Source organism: Musa acuminata, chromosome BXJ3-11, assembly GCF_036884655.1.
Source record: "Musa acuminata AAA Group cultivar baxijiao chromosome BXJ3-11, Cavendish_Baxijiao_AAA, whole genome shotgun sequence".
NCBI lineage: Eukaryota > Viridiplantae > Streptophyta > Magnoliopsida > Zingiberales > Musaceae > Musa > Musa acuminata.
In genome coordinates this window covers 10207501-10226106 of record NC_088359.1, presented here as the reverse complement: position 1 = coordinate 10226106, position 18606 = coordinate 10207501, and the positions used below count along the sequence as shown (strand labels likewise).

Sequence of the window (18606 nt, the reverse complement as noted above, 5' to 3'; positions counted from 1 at the left end):
AAAAATGAATTGAGAATACAGATTTGCAGCTATATGTAATGGCTGCTAATAACTCAGTGAAAGCATAAATGGAAGCGTTGGAAACCAGAATTGAAAATTGGAAAATAGAAGCATTGGAAACTAGAATTGAGAATCGGCAAATGGAAGCGTTGGAAATCAGAATTGAGAATCGACAAATGGAAGCGTTGGAAACCAGAATTGAGAATCGACTAATGGAAGCGTTGGAAACTAAAATTGAGAATCGGCTACAAGCAACCCTTCATGATTTCAAAAAGAGCTTGTTGGAACACTTTAGCGGGTTTCAACAAGATGGGAGCTCAAGTTCTACGTTGCACAGATCTGAAAATACAGGAAAAGGGCCCCAAGACTATGACACAAACTACTCACACATGAAGGTAGAATTTTCGAGATGGGAAGATGGAGATCCGACCAATTGGATCTCTAGGACAGAAAATTTTTTTCGTTTTCACATAACTCCAGAAGAATCCAAGGTGGAAATAGCCTCAATCCAACTAGAGGGAGATGCAATCCAGTGGTATGATTGGTAAAAACTGTCATGGAGTCTCCTCGTTGGAGTAATTTAAGAGAAGACTTGTTATTCGCTTTGGACCATCTAAATATGAGAATGTTGATGGGCAGCTCGCCAAAATTCATCAGACTTCTACAGTGTTGGAATATCAAAACAGGTTTGAAAGATTGTCAAATCAAGCTAGAGATTGGTCGGAACGATAACTTTTAGGTACATTTATTGAAGGGCTTAATCCGGAGATTCGGTGTGAAGTTAAGGCTCCTCAACCCCACACCATGATAGCTGCGATTTCATTTGCACGCCTGCATAAGGAAAAAATTAGCATGGAATATCATTGAAACAGAGATGTCAATAAACAAGTGATCAGTAAGCAACATACCCCATCTACTCCCAATCGAAATCCTAACACTTGTAGACTAACCCAAGAAGAACTCAAGGAAAGATCAGCAAAGGGTTTGTACTATGATGAAAAGTGGAGTCTGGAGCACCAATGTAAACAATGGCAACTTTTGATGATTGAGTCAATTGGAGAGGAACCGGAAGCAGAAGAGTTGGACTCTGATCATAAAGGTGTGGAAGATGATGATGATATTGAAGCCATCACACATACAGTGCATGTTTTGGCTGGCTACGCTAACCCACAAACTATGAAAATCGGACGAACTTTGAAGCATCTGCCTGTCACTGTTTTGATTGGTACGAGTAGCACTAATAATTTTTTGGACAGGAAAGTTGCAGCCCGATTAGCTTACCACATTGAAGGCCGTGACAGATTCAAAGTAAAGATTGCTAATGGATGGATTTTAACTTATGATAGCAAATGCTCAAAGATAAAATTGATTATACAGGAGTTTCTTGCAATGATTACTACACTGAAAGACAGATCTATTTCTTACACCAGCAAAAAGTGGATACCATACTTCCTTGATCAACGGGTTGTGATGCGTTGCAGATAGCCTATGACTGAAGTGCTGAAAGAGAAGCTCCCCGAGTTTGATATTGCTCAGCATTGAGGACAATGCTGGTTTGAAGAGGGAGGAATTGTTAGGACCCTTTTTCTGAGCTTTTGAATAATGTTTATTGAGTCTGTTTAGATCAGTTGTTTATTGAGTTTTTTTAGTTCAGTCAGATAGAGGTTTATTTAATATTTATTTATTATTAAGAGTCCAACTGGTGGACTTTAGGTGGAACTCTATAAATAGTGATGTAACCCTTTCTTTAAATTAATCAATCAATAAATGAAATATTATTTCAATTTGTTATGACAAACCTTAGGAGATCGATCCCCTCGAAGCGATCAAGGAGGTCGATCCCCTCGAAGTAATCATCCCATTTTTTTTTTTTCATTTTTTCTATTTTTTTTACGATAAAACCTTAAGGTTCTATCGTATATCTATTATATCATCACTAGATCAATTTTTAAAATTTATATTCATAGAATGAGTGAGGCTTTGAATCCTCGACTTGAAATAAAATTTATCAAATAATGTTTCGAACCTTAACCTTTATCAAGTGAGTCTAATAAAATTTGATGGTATTTTTAATGATAAGACAATCATCTTAAAAAAGTTGTGTCAACACTTTCTCTAAAGCCATATGTTTATTATCCCAATGTTAATAGCTTCGATTCCACAAAGAAATGTTATTTCAGCACTTGGTGTTGAATTTTGTTATTTTTATTTTTTTTGTTTGAACATCATAATAATCTGAATAAATATTAATTAATTATCAGTGCACAAAAAATAAAAAATGCAGATTATCATTTGAAGGACAAGAGGATGAGTTGGTCTTTGATGAGAATAATCCATTTTGTGGTCCATAAATGATGCTTTCTTGAATCCATGGACCCTCCTCCGTGTACGTACAATCATGTGATATGAACTTAATATTAGGTTTTATGCTTTGCATCCAATGTATATATATGTAACAAAATATTGAGATAATATCTTGATTTAGTTCTGTATCGAAAAATGAATGAATGATCAAAATTAAGTGTAAGAAATATTGAATTAGTGGTTAGTCAAGTCAACAAAATGATATCCACCAAGTATGAATGTAATTAGATTTATAATCATAATAAATTATAATTATATAAAATGATAAGAAAGATTGCTTTAATGAAAACATAAAAGGAAGAGAGATATTTTTCTCACTATTCCAACCGCCGGTCCATTTGTTTATTGGACAGTTAAATGTACCTTTCCATTATGTCGGGAAGGTTAAATGAACGAACGACGTGTTCATTCGGGTGACATCTAAAAAACCCAACTATCAACTACTTTTCACCCACTCACAAAAAGAAAAAGAACAAAAATATTTATATATCCATCTCTAAAGTCTATTTATTTCTCGAAATCTGAATTCGGCAGGCAGGCAGGAATTGTGAATAGTTAAAGCTCTTAATATGTGAAAAGCCTAAAAAATGTTGTGGATAAGCCGAAATGGCCCCCACACATGATTTTGTGGATAAGCTCACGAATTGACGTCCAAATCGCTTTATGTTCTTTTGGGCTTCGCTCCTTCTTCGTTGCAATGATTTGGTTGGAGGATGTGAAGTCACCACATAGACAAACCATCCATTCATTCATGACATTACATCTAATTGGCTTCTTCATTATTTTTTTTTTTTCCTTTTTGTGATTTATTATTATATAAATCAATCGATTTATATGACTTAATCTTTTCTAGCTAGTAGAAAAAAAACTAAGCATATATTTCATGAAGAGGTAAACAAGCAGCAAGTATCATTTCATGATTATAAGCATCTTTACTAACATCAAAATGGGCTCCATAGATTTATAAGCTTTAACATTCATAGATAATAAATATTTTTCATTAATTATTAAAAAAATAAATAACAATAATAATAATAATAATAATAATAATCGATCTTAGGTAATTATGATCTATCCCCGTGTAAGATAAAGGACGGTTGAGATTGGTGATGATGAGGAAGGACGGTCAAGATGGGAACCGACGAATCCGAGCATCAACCCGAGCATATTCCCCGGACATCGCCTTGCCGACAATGCCCGTTTGTCCATTTCCTGTGGGGCCCGCTTTGTGGGGCCCGCTCACAACATCCCGCGCTTTTGTGGGTCGAATTAATAATTCGCGCTCGGATTAGACATCGATGGATTTGGTCGTAGTTTCGTGACCGAAACCACCCGACGTGTCTTCAGTCGTGCCTCGAGTTACATCGTGCGCGTCGCGTCCCTCTCCGGGCCACGTGGAATACTGGCCCCTGCCTTCGGTCCAAAGAAAGAAACCGACACCATCACGTGGTGGGGCCCATCCACGTCCTATTGGTCTCACCCTTCCGTTAGTCTCGGCGACGTGATACTTCGAGACGCTCCACGTTCGTGACGGTTCTTTTAGACCCATGTCACGGGCCGTCCGATTAGAAGTCTATCACAATCTAACGGTTCAGATCGGATTGATGGGGTGACTCGAGCATCCATCTCCAAGTGTGATTTCCCAACCACCGGAAGATCACGGACGTCCACTCGGTCGACTCGGACGTGCGCCCCTTCAGCTTCGCACCGTTATATGTACCCCGCCCTCCTCCGTCCATCTCAAGCGCACAGCCACCCGTCGCAAACCACTGTTTCAGTCTTACCTGCAAAAGATGGCCGAGGAGAAGCACCACCACCACCTCTTCCACCACCACAAGGAGGAGAAGCCCGCGGAGGAGGTGATATACTCCGAGACAGCCTACTCCGGCGGCGATGACTACGCCTCGGGCTACACCGAGACTGTCGTCGCCGAGTCGGCTTCCGATGAGTACGAGAAGTACAAGAAGGAAGAGAAGCATCACAAGCACAAGGAGCACCTCGGCGAGATGGGCGCTGTCGCCGCCGGTGCCTTTGCTCTGGTAATTCGTCTTGATCATAGGTTTCGGTTCTGCTAATGATCACCTACAAACAATTTAAGTTGACATTAGAACACATGGCGATGCAACAGTACGAGAAGCACGAGGCGAAGAAGGACCCCGATCACGCCCACAAGCACAAGATCGAGGAGGAGATCGCTGCAGCGGTGGCGGTTGGCAGCGGAGGCTATGCCTTCCACGAGCACCATGAGAAGAAGGATGCCAAGAACGAGGCGGAGGAAGCGAGCGGAAAGAAGCATCACCACCACCTCTTTTAGGGGCTGCCCTCTTTGATCGGCTTCCGTGTTCTGCACCAAATAAGTTGAGGCTGGCTTGTCATGATGGCCTTGGCTGCTACAATAATTGGGTGCATGTGTTATGTGAAATAGATTTGTGTTGAGTGTGGGATGCTTGGTACTTTTGTTTTTTTTTCTTTTATCCTTGTATCAAAAACCCTTAAAAATAAGAAAAAAGGCTTCTTAGAAATGTTCTTTCTAAGATCTTATAATGAACATCTTTTCCTTTGTTTTTCACTTAAATAACAAAATATAAAATTTAATCTCCACTTAATTTTCATATTTGAAGAAGTTTTGCTGAGTAAATGCAGTTTCAGCTCTCATTGACTTTGAGAAACAAAAGCTGACAAGTGCCTGTCCCAAATCTTATCACCAGTCACACTGAAGAATGCAGGTTTCATGGAGAAAATAAATAAAAGCAGGATTGATTATGACTCATCACTCTCAAAAGTTTCTTTCTTTCTCCTATATTAATTATTATCCCAGTCTGTGTCGGGACTGAAAGTTTTTGGATCAGTGGGATCTCCTATATTGAAGTATCTTCTAGATGAATTTTATTTATTTTGAATGAGATTATACTGATTTTTGATCCTATTGTAATCTTATCAAAAATCAATCACCTCATTCAAAATAAATCTAATTCGATCTTATTTTTTTATTCTTTTTATCAAAATTCATTCTATAAAATGGATTCTTATAATTCAAAACCATGAAAATGAGGGACTGATGATTATTCTTACAGTCCATGAAAAAAGTAAAGTGTCATGCAACACAAAACCCGAAAACAGTGCCTCGCAAGTGTGGATCTCTTATCGGGTTCGGCCCGTTAACCTGTTAGGATCCCGACTCGACTCGACTCGACTCGAAGCTGAACTAGACTTGAGCTTCTATTGGAGATTCTACTGATTGACTTTGGTATCCAGTAAAAAGCTACCACCCTTCTTTCCGATCACTACCAACAACACCCTACTAAACTCTACTATCTGTTCCTTTTTACTTCCCGCAACTAATCATGTCCTGCTTGTCTACTGTTGACTTGCTCAGAGCTCCATCTTGATCTCATTCTTTGCCTTCGGATTCTCTCATTGACAAAACCTGGGAATAGGAAATACTATTTGCTTCGAATAATAATGAATTTCTATGAAATGAAAGACTTTCACGGGCGTCCGATATCGTTGAGAAATAGAACAAGTGTTCTCGAACGATTTCCTGCAATTCGCGTATGGAATGAGTCCAAAATCTCGATCTATACGAATGGGTTTTTTTTGTGTTTCTTTCGGTAGTTTTTTTTTTGTTTCCACCAAAGGATAGCTGAATAGCCTTACTCTATAGTTACTATATGAAAATTATATCGAGTATGATATCAAGTGATTTGTTAGACATAATTAATGAGCACTAATCTCAATATGATGATAAGGCATCTCTTTCGTAGTTCGCCCCACATAAGGTTCATGAAGATAATAAGGACATGAACAATCGATGATGATGATGTTGACGACAGATAGATTGAGGAGTAACACTTTATACATCCATTCATATTATCAAATTCAAATATTCACAATCTGTCGAAAGGATAGAAAAAATGAAAAGATAGTCGATAACTTTAAGTAGATGTGTTGATGCCTTATGATATCGATATCATATTATAGAGGATCTTATGACTAATAGATGTATAGTAATAGTTGGTATTTTTTTTTAGTTTGATCATTCTTCCATCATAGAATAATAGGCCAAAAATACTGATAATTGCAGACATATATTGGATAAGGTAATATAATTATTATCATATTCATACATCAATTATATATGGTTTGCTAGTACAATATATTATGGGAGCAATTACAAGATTGCGTCTAACAAACCTATCATATTGAAACATAACTTCAAATGACTCGAAGACACATGATATATCATTATTAGTATGTATCAGTCTTGGATGGATCATCATGACATAGCCAAATATTGCTGGCATGTCCATCCTCTTCGTTTCTATGGCAAAGCAGGCATAATTTGTATCCATTTGTTTGCTGCTGCATTACGAGATTTTGACATCATAACTATCTCAATGTCAACCAAGTCGGCTCTTTCACAACCCTTTCTAGGAGACAACCAGCTTTATTTTTTGTTAGTTGTGATCCAAAATGTTTCCAGTGGAATGCATAAATCTTCTTTCCATAATCACATCTTGTAACTCTGATTTACTCAATTTGGATATTAGCTAAATTTGTCCTCAGTTAACCTTTGGAAGTCATTGCAAATATGAGCAGATGAATATTAGACATCATTTGACAAGGAAGAACAAACCAATGCAAATGTCACTTCATCAACAAAAATTGGATTTGTGAAGATATGTGCTCATACTGAGGCCGCAGAATCACAAGGATGATCCTAAGAAATGATTACAAGTTGCATTTCATCGAGATTAAACAAAACTTATCTTGGCAAATCAATTACCTTCGTCACTTATTGGAAAAAAAAAGAAGAAAAGGATGTTCGATCTGACTTGATGACAAGAAATGCAACAGAAACATCTGTAGATTTATCGAAGTTCTTGACAAAATAATAGCTAAGAATTATCAGCTATGACCTGAGGGATGTAAAAACTGCTTAAAATTAATTTGCCGCCAGTTCTGTCAGATCTCATCGCTTTGGTTCACCCATTGACTTGCCCTCGAAGAACTCACTTAGCATTCGCTCGAGATCTTCTGGAGTGTATCTAATGTACTTCAGTGGGTTCTTACCATTCTCAACCAACGGCCTGACAGATGAAAATGCAAATCTAAGAACCACAATAGAACAAAGAAGTGGAAGAGTAGAAATTTTAAGGGTAAAAGCAAAGTTTTTCACAGTACATAATGAAAAATGAATTTCCAGCATGTGTCTATGATAAATCTCAAACTAAGACTCCAACCAAACTTTAATTATCTCAGCACTTCACTAGTTCTACAGCAACAATTTTTTCCAGCATATAGATTGTTCCTTGAGGCTTTTTAAGCCTATCCTAATGCTTAAATCAACATGCCCAAATTGGATTCTGAATATCTTGCAAGAAAGAGCTAAAGATACAGATAGAGTTATTGACATGAGAAATAGTAGAAATTGATTACTTAAAAATAGAATATTATGGGTTCAATGAAGCATACCCAAAACGTTTGATGTATGATCTATAAGCTGGTAATAAAACTTCAGCAATTGCAAGTCTCAGATACTCGCGCAGCTCCTGATCAGGTACTGTCCATTGAGACTGTCTTTGATGAAGCTCCTCAAACTGTACGTTAAAGGACTTGAACCTACTATGAAAAAAGGGAAGTTTCATTTTGCATATTTATTATACACGAATATAGAATGAGAGCTTTGCATAGACCTCTCTTTTATTGATGCTCTGGAAACTCCACTGTTGTTGGCTCCTTCACTTCCCAAGGCCGAACTACTACCTGATGGAGTCAAACCTTGGATAGATAGTGTCTGCAAAATCTGGAGAATACACTAAATTAGTTCAAACTTGAGAAAAAGTAAAGCTAGCATGTGACAATGATATGTTGCACCACCAGGACAGTAAATAATCTAGTATATCTGCATTGTGGCTCATCATGTTACAGTATTTAATGACCTAGACAGAGAGGCCAATATCTACCTACATATATCAAGTCCAATAAGCAAGAGAAAGAAACAAGGTGGAGGAAATGTTATATAGCTAAATTCTCTGCATTCTCCAGGTCTTTTACATATTATACACTCTAATTTTATTTCCTTTCCCATAACATATTACTTTGTTTGAAAAATATTCATGGTAAGTTTATTCATCTATTTGTGTTTATCTCCTTATGCTGAATTAATTTTTCCAAAGTGATTGACTATTTAATTTGAATAAAATATATAACCACATAAGCTTTAGCATTATAAACTACCAACATTGAGTACATACACTAGGCATGATAATATAATATGAAGTGGAAGATAGTGTAATGATTTGTTCTATTGTTTCTTCACCTTCTGAATATGTTTATGTAGCCATTTCAGCACACAGAAAAACTCCATGTTGCCTGGCACAATCCAGTACAGGATCTCTACCTAAGGAAAAGGTAGATGAAATGGTATTACTACTCTCCTTTACCTAAAAATTCTTATCTAGAATCTAATTACTTTTCCCTGAAAGAACTTTATAGCAGGGTGGATTTATCAATAGCTTCAAAGGAAATGACATATAACAGGTCTTCCCATTGCCAAAACCTCAGACTCCCACTAATTCATCAACCTTGATCAAGGAACCCCTAAAATAAAAGGTACTATTGCAGGCAATATTGGCAGGGTTAGGTTAGTTTTATCCACCTCTTTTGTGTTTCCTACCTCTACCTGTTGATTTTCATTATTTCTTTTGCACTAGAACAATGTCATCACAGCACATTCCAATAGCAAATACAAATCTATTTGCCGACCAGCATATAAAGTGCCATGGATGGGTTCAAGTACCAGTCTCTGTTTCTGTACCATATCTAAAAACTTGAATTAGTTTGTACTGATCCTGTTAACATACATATGTATGAAATTGAGGGAGAGCCCTCTATCCTACCTGCCTTTTCTCTCTCTCTTTTTCTTGTAAGAAAAATATAAGTTGATTCACGAGTGGGGACACCAACAAACAAGCATTGACTAAACTAGCCAAAATCAACTGTTTTCAGATGGAATAAGCTAAACCTTACTGTTGTTTCTAACCAAATATGACAGATTTTCAGTGATAAGGCCAAGAACTGAAAGTCCAGAGAGCAGGACTGACCAACCTAGATCTGGATTTAATTGGTATCATCTTATCTAGCAAACTTAAATATTATTAATGGTTAACTTCATCATGTTAACATACTTCTCAATCAGCTAATTAAAAAATTGAGAAATGCAGCTAAGAACTACGTATAAACTGAAACAAACATGTAAACAAGAATAGTGTGATTAGCATGCTTTCAAACTATGGGATAGACCTTTGCCCAAGCAACCCTTTTGTACTGGTTTGCATTTTGCTGCACAATCCTTCGGTGTCTTTGTACCCAGTCATCACCCAATATATCCTTTGCTTCTGACCTGAAATCAGCAAAGTGACCTTGGTTTTTCTACTCCATGGCATGCTGTAATATCTGAACAAATATAATCTTCATACCTGCTTAGAGATCTCACCATATAGTGTATGTTGTTCATAAGAAATAGGTAAGTTAGAGCAGGATCTTTGTACTGCTTGGATTTGTTATCAAGATTACTCTGTAGAGCTTGCATAATCCGCATTGTTACAATTGCCAACTGAGACTCTGTTTTATCTCCAGTTACACATTCCTGAAAGAGTTGCTTCAATGTTGACTGATAGCTGGCAAAAGTTTAATGAATAGATCCATTAGAGAATATATGAATACATCAAGAGAAAAGGTAAAAATGGCAACTATATTCGTAGACAGTTAAACAAAAATATTAGTAGAATGACCAGCTCAAGGGGCACATGTGTTTGATGCTAAGGAACTTGCATCAACTAAAAAGAATCAAAATTACCAATATGGATTTTGGTGCTAGTTCATATTTCATATACTAATTGGTTGGTAAGTGAATCTGGATTCAGAACTCACTCAAACAAAAATTTCACGTAGTTAATCACATAGCTAGTAAGAGGGTGGACAGTTCCATCAAGAACAGTTGTCTTTGTGGCATCCTTTTCAACTGCCTCTTCAAAGTCCCCAAAGGTTTCTTCAGCTGTCTGGGCTAAGCGCTTTGCCAAGCTCAATGTGGACTCTCTCATCTCAGAACAAGCTTTTCCTTCAAAAATTGTCTCAATCTGGCAAATTGTTAAATAATTCTATTGATATCATCTTCAAGATTCATAACTAAAATCATAAGTCGAAAAACCAAAAATTGAGGACATACATGCATGTATAGATGCAAAAGTGAGAGGGACTGGCTGTCTTTTGAGATGAAAAAGGTAGTGATTGAATGTTATTGATCCTATTACTATATCATTTAGAAACAATTAAACAAGTGCATAACAATAGTGGTGCAGTTTTCCATCAAATTACAAGTTGTAAAATAGTATGCCAAAGTTCAGCATGTAAAAGTTAAGCAATGAACCACTGACATGTTTTTACCTTTTTAAGACAACTTGTAACATTTGAATTTTGAAAGACATGAGAGTCTTGTGACGGACTGATGAATAACATAATCTTCCAAACATGTTAATCTACTCAGAGTAACTTTTTAGGCAGGCCATATTATCAGATGCACACCAAAATAAAGATGATTAAAATGTATTAGAGTCAAACTAACACGAGATTTGGGTTCTCTATACCTTTATTAGGGACTCGAAGAAGAATATTTTAGCATACCTCTACATGAAGTTCATGCAATACTTCATACATGTCTAGAAGCACAAATAGCTTCTCTGGCGATCGCTTACTTTTGGCTACAGCATCTCCAAAACTAAGTAGCACTGCCACACTACTTGTGGTTACTTCAGCAAAACATTGATCTTTATTAAGAGTAGTGCCATCAAAGACTTGATCACAAATTTTTCGTTCACCAGCAAATAGTAGTTTAACCTGTTGAATACAGAATCAAACTGATAGGAAATGAGTTATATCTACCATAACAAATCTTATGTAAATCCTTACTGCAATCCGCATATAGTGAATCCAATTCTGAATCTTGGTCTCTAAGGCCTCCCACTGCATTTTCTGCACATCGTCTTTATTGAGCTTCTCAACTCCCAATTTTCGGAGGCTTGATTCTAAAGTTGAAGCACGGGCATCCCTGGTTGACAAGAAACCATCCTCTTAAGATAACTGCCATATGAAAATGTTTAGAAACTATTGACATCAACCAGTGACATCATAGACATCCCTGTCTAGTTGAGACTGGAAACCATAATCTAATTGTTTTTACCTACACCAAAATGAACCTTACAAGCATTTGAACCAAAAAACACTAAATGGGAACTAATAGACAAGTGAAGAGCGAAAATCAATTTGAAGTTAGTAATAAGTGTCCACAAACAAATATGATTGCAGACACAAGGATGTTTTTATTAAACCAACCATAAGTATATCAGCAAGCGTTAGATACATGACTTATATCTTCTCATATGCTGGTCAATGGAGAAGTTTATGAGGAACAGAATCTTTTACCGGAACTAAGCTGAACTGTTGGAATTATTCATACATGTTTGAATTGAATTGAAAAAGCTGGACTATATATATATTAGGTTTGGCCTATTGCCTAGAAACCTTTTTGAGTTGAATTAATGTCTAACCTAATGTATGTTAACCTTGATCAATTTGATCCAGACTCATAATTATTCATTTCTGACATGGTATTGGAGCCATGTTGATGAAAATTTGAATGAGTCAAAAAAGAAAAAAAAAGTTAAGCCAAATAAACTTGATAGCCAAGGTCAAGCTCATTTTTGACATGGCATTAGAGTTATGTAGACAAAGATTTGAATGAGCCAAAAATGAAAAGGAAAATTTAAGCCAAAATGTGCTTGAAAGCCAAGGTCAAGCCATCATTTAATCAATTGAAGAAGAAATCGCATTGCGACAGGTTAATACAGGTGAGTGAATCACATTACACAAATATTTATGTATGTGAGATAAGAACTAAGATTGAATCCTAGACAATCAATGCCATACATGAATAAGGAAAGATTTTGGAAATATTCATACGTGAGATGAAAAGAGATGGGATAGTCCCACATCACTAAGGATTGATTGAGTCAAATTGCATATATTGACCCATAACATAAAAGCTTAAGATTTTTGGTTAAAATGATGTTTTACCTGATGTATGTTAACCTTGATAAATGAATAGTCAACTTATATCCTTCGTTATTTGAATTCAAACAAGAACGACTATAGTATTATTCAGCAAGCAATCTCAGGGTAAAAACTGTCCGCCAATCCCTTTAGCTTAGCATCTAAAGCACAGCTCCAAAAGTCTTCAGCATGAAGAGAGGATGAAATCATTTCCCTTTCTTAGAGCAAAGCTATGACTAATGAGCAATTTACAATATAATACATATTAAATTTCCATGCTGAACATTTATTATAACACTTTAAGATCAAATCATCAAGTTATTCACATCAGTGACAAGTTTTTGAATCAAGGCACTACATCTTTAAATATGAACTGAAATAATAACTGACTACAGTGGAAGATCTCTGGAAAAAAAAATTGGCCATATTGAATATAAGACTTCTGCAACTATCTGTTTTTCTTCCAGTATTTCAAAATCCAAATATGTAATTAGAGAAACTTCTAGTTATTGCTTATTATGTTTTCAGAAATATGATATATAGATTAAGTGGTATGTGTTGTAGTTCTACTTGGTCTGAAATTTTCTGTAAGAAACTTTATGAATTTGAATTTGGCTTAAGGCCCACTTAGAAGAAGTAAAGTCACTTCATAATCTCATAACAACATTGTTTGAGATATCAGGACATTATGCTAAAAATAAAAACTATGGCCTCTTTTTATCAATCTAAAAGTATAGAAACATTTCCACATATAGCATAGGTATATAACATTTTCAATCTTTTGAGGGACCATGGCCCTCTCTAGGCCCATAAAGGTCCAATCTTGGCTAACTGTTTAGAAAATGTGAGGAAACTGGAGAGCAAGTACTTTGAGCTTGTGTGGTCATTGTAACTTCATCTTTTGCATACTTACAAGTTACAACCCCAAAGTGACAGACCCTGATATGAGAGAATAGGTCCACACAATTGGCCTCTGCTTGCTCTGCTTTCCGCCGTCCAATTGATAGAGACCTTCTGATGCTTTTTGGTGAGTGGAAATAGGTTCTCTCATCATAAACTCTAAGATCAGGAAAACCTAAGTCCATTTTGATGTTGGTTGGAGCAATCCTCTTAGTAAGTGACTATCATTAAAATTATTCGAGGTACAAAAATAAAGAGTATTGTAATAATTTTAGGCCACCTTTCAAGAAATAATATGGAAAAGCTGAAACTGAGCAAAGTAAGCAAGAACATATAATGACCTATTTGTGTCCTTAATATGCCAACTTATTAAAAACACATCCATCATTTGGGTTGTAATACTTAGTGTCATCATTAGTGGCATGAAGGAATTGACAAATAGAAATTTGGACCATTGCTAAAAGAGAATACCATATGCATGCATTAGGAATACATGTCCAATAAATATGCAAGTAAGTACTAGGTTTTAAAGATAATCTGATCATGATCTGAAATCGTATCTGCTCTTTTAAACTATGAAATGATGAGCTATGTCAATCTAATGCCCATGAATTGGTTGCTACATTTGAAATTTTGGTCCAAATCAGTGGATTCAGATCCATCCAGTGCAGGTAAATTGATCTTGCAAGGAGCAGTCTGTATCAACCATCCTGAGGTGGTTTACCATCATTTATGCCAATCTCAGTATCGTAGTATAAACAATGAGACTACAGAGACCTTCACTCTTGAATTTCACATCTTTGTAGTATGAACTGTCCTTCTTGGACTTTGCTTTTCGTATATGACTTCAAATATGAAACATGTAGCAGCATATGGAGCACCTGTGGCCAGACAAGAAACTGTATTTTCATTGATGGGGATCAACTTTGACCACAGGTTATCTGCTATAGTACTTTTCCTATTGACATAATATTTATTATTTATTTATATTTTGATTTATTGGGTGAGATCATGCTCCAAACATGTTTGTGGTTTTATAATGCTCCTACCTGTAACCTTTTCTTTTTAATTTTCTGGTTACAGATTTTTGGGTGAAAACACTAATTCTACAATGCCAATGCCAATCAGATCTTACCTAATCCTAGTCCCATATCCATGGTCATATCAAATTAAATCTTGAGCCTTCAAAGTTTGAACCTTGATATCAATTAAGAAAAAGCTATTGGTCTATTGGTTGCCCACTTCTGGATTTCGACTTCCTCTGGTGCTCCAAATTTATTGTCCTGCGTAGCCCTTTTACAGTAGTCCTTTTTTTTTCTTTTTATTTTACAGTAAATAACTAGAGGGGAAGTCCCAACAATTCTTTGATATGTAAGCTTTTTTTCAACATAACCAGTAGATGAGGCATTCTTCAAATATATTGCCAAATTCATCTTTTAGAATTTTTTGTGTACATAGTTGATCACAAGATGTGCCACAGAAAATGCCTTGTCATACTTTTAATTAATATGCTTTCGTTATTGTTCATAACCACAATACTGATGCAACCACAGATGTACAGCCATAACATAGTTGGCTAGACCCCAAAGCATGTCTTGATGAAAAAATACAACTATAATCCAAGAATATTCCTTTTATAATTTCCATACATCAATTGATACCAGACTAGATGAACAATTAGTTAGGAGCATGACTACTTTTGGAAAAAATATATATATTCCGTGATTAATTGTACCTGTAAATCTTTGAACACTGTTGCTGGTGTCCAGCTTGAACCAATTGATTTGCTAAGTCATGCAACAAGGGAAGAACCCTTGGAGGAATCAGAGTTGGTGTCTTGTATACAGCAGCCTCCAAGCTTCTGGCTTGATGCTCAGGCTTACCACCATCAGCTTGGTGCCCAGACGTCTCTGAGTGTGGTTGCAAGGATTTAGGAAGACAGTCAAATAAGCGGTCGGGCTCAATTGGTTTACTGAAATCAAACAGTGGGAAAGACTCAATGAACAAAGATAAACCTTTAAATGTAGGCCAGATGGACAATTGAATTGTCCACTATGCAAATCTTTAAATATTAATTACAAAATATTGATATTTATTCCGAAACATCAATTTAACATCCCAATGAAGCATATCGGGACAGAAAAAACTCTTTCCAACAAGCAAAGTGAGTGATTTGAAGAGATTACATCTGCGTAGGCTGGTATTTAGTCCAGTAAACTGCAGTGGTCTTTTTTGCTTTTGAGAAAAAATTAAAGAACATCTAATGATGTACAGAGGAGGGTAAAACAGAATAACTCAAAATGTTAGCCATGGTTCCCATGTTGAAGTAAAATGGATATGTTGCATTCTATGTGCTCAAGTTTAGGCCTATCTTGCATGCTGTACTTGAGTTTAGGCCTCTCACAAATTATATACATAATCTTGTTACAATTACTATTTTAAATAATATCAATATCCAGTAATTGTTATAATATTGCAGTGCTGAATTTGTTTTTCCATATTATATGTTAAAAATCTTGAGTTTGGTCATATGTGTGGCTACAAATGACTTGTCATATTATTGTGATGCCATAAATGAGCTACTAGAGACCATAATGTCTAAATTTTAGACTGTAAAACCATAACGTCTAAATGTTGTTTTAGACCCCAAAACCATATTGGCTAATAGGAGAAAATAAGTCTATTTCAGTTTGCATTTGTTAGATGGCATCAGTACCTTTTCCTATGATTCCCACTCCTTATTAGTTGTGGTGTTCAAAGATTCTCTGCTATCTTCCTCCACAATATCTTCTAAAATCAAGCTCACAAGGGGATCCTAGGGAGTTTTCTATGTTAGGCTCTCAGATGTGAATTCTAGTATGTATCTTCATGAACGTAACATCCATCTCACCAATGTTCATCCAACAGGTTTCATATATTCTTCTTTCATTCCCTATTCTTCAAAGTTTTGGCTATTAACAAGCACAATGCATTGATAATCTTACAAATTACTTCTTCAATTTGTCATTAATGCACCATTAATTTTTCATTTAAAAATTGAACAGCGGAAAAGATAAAATCAATATAACATCTGGCAGGTAGCTTTACAAATCCTGAAGCAGTTTAGTTATGAGCATCTCTTCATAATTCCATCCAGTACAACTACTACCAAAAGATTCTTTCCAATTGTACCTTTCTGACAATTTACAGGCTTGAGGCTGTAAAGCAAAACAGATGTTTCCATATTCTAAGGCCCATAGAAGGTACAAGAAAAATAGATAGCCAAAATTGCATTTCAAAGTTGGTAGCCAAGAAGTCCTTACTTCTAGAAAGGCCTACCTTGACATATTTAACAGTCAAAGTTTTACATTTTAGCTCAACTAGCTCACTTGAGGATCCTAGGGAGTCTTCTATGCTAGGCTCTCAGATGTGAATTCTAGTATGTATCTTCATGAATGTAACATCCATCTCACCAAATGTTCGTACAATAGGTTTCATATATATTCTTCTTTCATTCCTCAATGGACTATTCTTCAAAGTTTTGGCTATTAACAAGCACAATGCATTGATAATCTCACAAATGACTTCTTCAATTTGTCATGAATGCACCATTAATTTTTCATTTAAAAATTGAACAGCGGAAAAGATAAAATCAATATAACATCTAGCAGGTAGCTTTACAAATCCTGAAGCAGTTTAGTTATGAGCATCTCTTCATGATTCCATCCCGGACAACTACTACCAAAAGATTCTTTCCAATTGTACCTTTCTGACAATTTACAGGCTTGAGGCTGTAAAGCAAAACAGGTGTTTCCATATTCTAAGGCCCATAGAAGGTACAAGAAAAATAGATAGCCAAAATTGCTTTTCAAAGTTGGTAGCCAAGAAGTCCTTACTTCTAGAAAGGCCTACCTTGACAGATTTAACAGTCAAAGTTTTACATTTTAGCTCAACTAGCTCACTTGAGGATCCTAGGGATTCTTCTATCCTAGGGTCTCAGATGTGAATTCTAGTATGTATCTTCATGAATGTAACATCCATCTTACCAAATGTTCGTCCAATAGGTTTCATATATTCTTCTTTCATTCCTCAATGGACTATTATTCAAAGTTTTGGCTATTAACAAGCACAATGCATTGATAATCTCACAAATGACTTCTTCAATTTGTCATGAATGCACCATTAATTTTTCATTTAAAAATTGAACAGCGAAAAAGATAAAATCAATATAACACCAGGTAACTCTACAAATCCTAAAGCAGTTTAGTTATGAGCATCTCTTCATGATTCCATCCAGTACAACTACTACCAAAAGATTCTTTCCAATTGTAACTCTCTGACAATTTACAGGCTTGAGGCTGTAAAGCAAAACAGGTGTTTCCATATTCTAAGACCCATAGAAGGTACAAGGAAAACAATTAGCCAAAATTGCATTTGAAAGTTGGTAGCCAAGAAGTCCTTCTAGAAAGACCTACCTTGACAGATTTAACAGTCTATGTTTTACATTTTAACTGAACTTCCAGTGTTGATTTCCGGAAAACATATCAAGTTTTGTGATGAAGCAACAAATTAATTATTTAAATAAAATAATCTGCATTTTATATACTATAAGCAAAAGTCTTTGGGGGCCAAAAGTTTTATGAAACACCAAATAACATGCTTTCACATCGAACAACCAGGGACGTAGCCGGTTCTGTTCTTAGAACTTTGCATTTAAGAACTAGGACTTGTGGAGAAAATTTTGCAGACTACCTTATATATTGCAGCCATCTAATTTGATGGATGTACAATCAAAATCCAATCTGATATCATATTAGATATTTTTCTGACCATCTAAGCACAATAGGAAGACATTTTCACCCATCATCACAAATGGATAGAATAAGATATAAATAAAAAAGAATAATGGATGTTAAACTAATTGCTGCTTCACGAAAAAAAGTTTTCAAGTATATGCAGACATCATGTAGAGAAAAAGAAAATATAGCCAAGAAGCCTAATCCAGGGGAGGAACCTGTAGGTTGCTAAGAGTTGTCTGAATTCCTCCTCCAGCTTCAGGATGGCCTTTGCTAGCAAGCTGTTTATGTGGTTCATCACTCCATCACAGCCCTTGAAGCTTTTATTTGAGCTAAAATGCTGGACGGTACTTTTCAACATATCAACTGCTTCTAGGTACCCTTCTAGATCCTCATGTGGTCCCCGTAATATTGTAGCCTCAGCCTTTACAAGCAACATAATATGGCAGCAACATGA

General features: G+C 35.9%; 2 protein-coding genes across 2 annotated transcripts in view; one reads left to right on the top strand and one right to left on the bottom strand.

Moving 5' to 3' along the window:
- The first annotated feature begins 4099 nt into the window (after positions 1 to 4099).
- Positions 4100 to 4912, top strand: LOC103971257 (abscisic stress-ripening protein 5). The gene is made up of 2 exons (XM_009385237.3): positions 4100 to 4403; positions 4493 to 4912. Exons 1-2 carry the CDS (start codon positions 4158 to 4160, stop codon positions 4676 to 4678), a joined length of 432 nt encoding a protein of 143 aa, XP_009383512.1. The 5' UTR covers positions 4100 to 4157; the 3' UTR covers positions 4679 to 4912.
- A 2284-nt stretch (positions 4913 to 7196) lies between these two features.
- LOC135652432 (exocyst complex component EXO70A1-like) overlaps positions 7197 to 18606 on the bottom strand; it is a 13603-nt gene continuing 2193 nt past the window's right edge. Inside the window, exons 3-12 of the mRNA XM_065173359.1 lie at positions 18368 to 18573; positions 15110 to 15346; positions 11335 to 11473; positions 11050 to 11262; positions 10300 to 10505; positions 9846 to 10046; positions 9670 to 9769; positions 8061 to 8170; positions 7840 to 7986; positions 7197 to 7454 (exon numbers count right to left, since the gene is read on the bottom strand). Coding sequence (XP_065029431.1) covers positions 7337 to 7454; positions 7840 to 7986; positions 8061 to 8170; positions 9670 to 9769; positions 9846 to 10046; positions 10300 to 10505; positions 11050 to 11262; positions 11335 to 11473; positions 15110 to 15346; positions 18368 to 18573 — 1677 coding nt within the window. The 3' untranslated portion in view covers positions 7197 to 7336. The remainder of the gene's footprint in view (positions 7455 to 7839; positions 7987 to 8060; positions 8171 to 9669; positions 9770 to 9845; positions 10047 to 10299; positions 10506 to 11049; positions 11263 to 11334; positions 11474 to 15109; positions 15347 to 18367; positions 18574 to 18606) is intronic.

Coding starts and splice junctions, on each gene's coding strand:
- LOC103971257 (XM_009385237.3), top strand. CDS start 4,158: ATGGCCGAGGAGAAGCACCACCACCACCTCTTCCACCACCACAAGGAG. Junction 4,404..4,492: donor CCGCCGGTGCCTTTGCTCTG/GTAATTCGTCTT, acceptor GCGATGCAACAG/TACGAGAAGCACGAGGCGAA.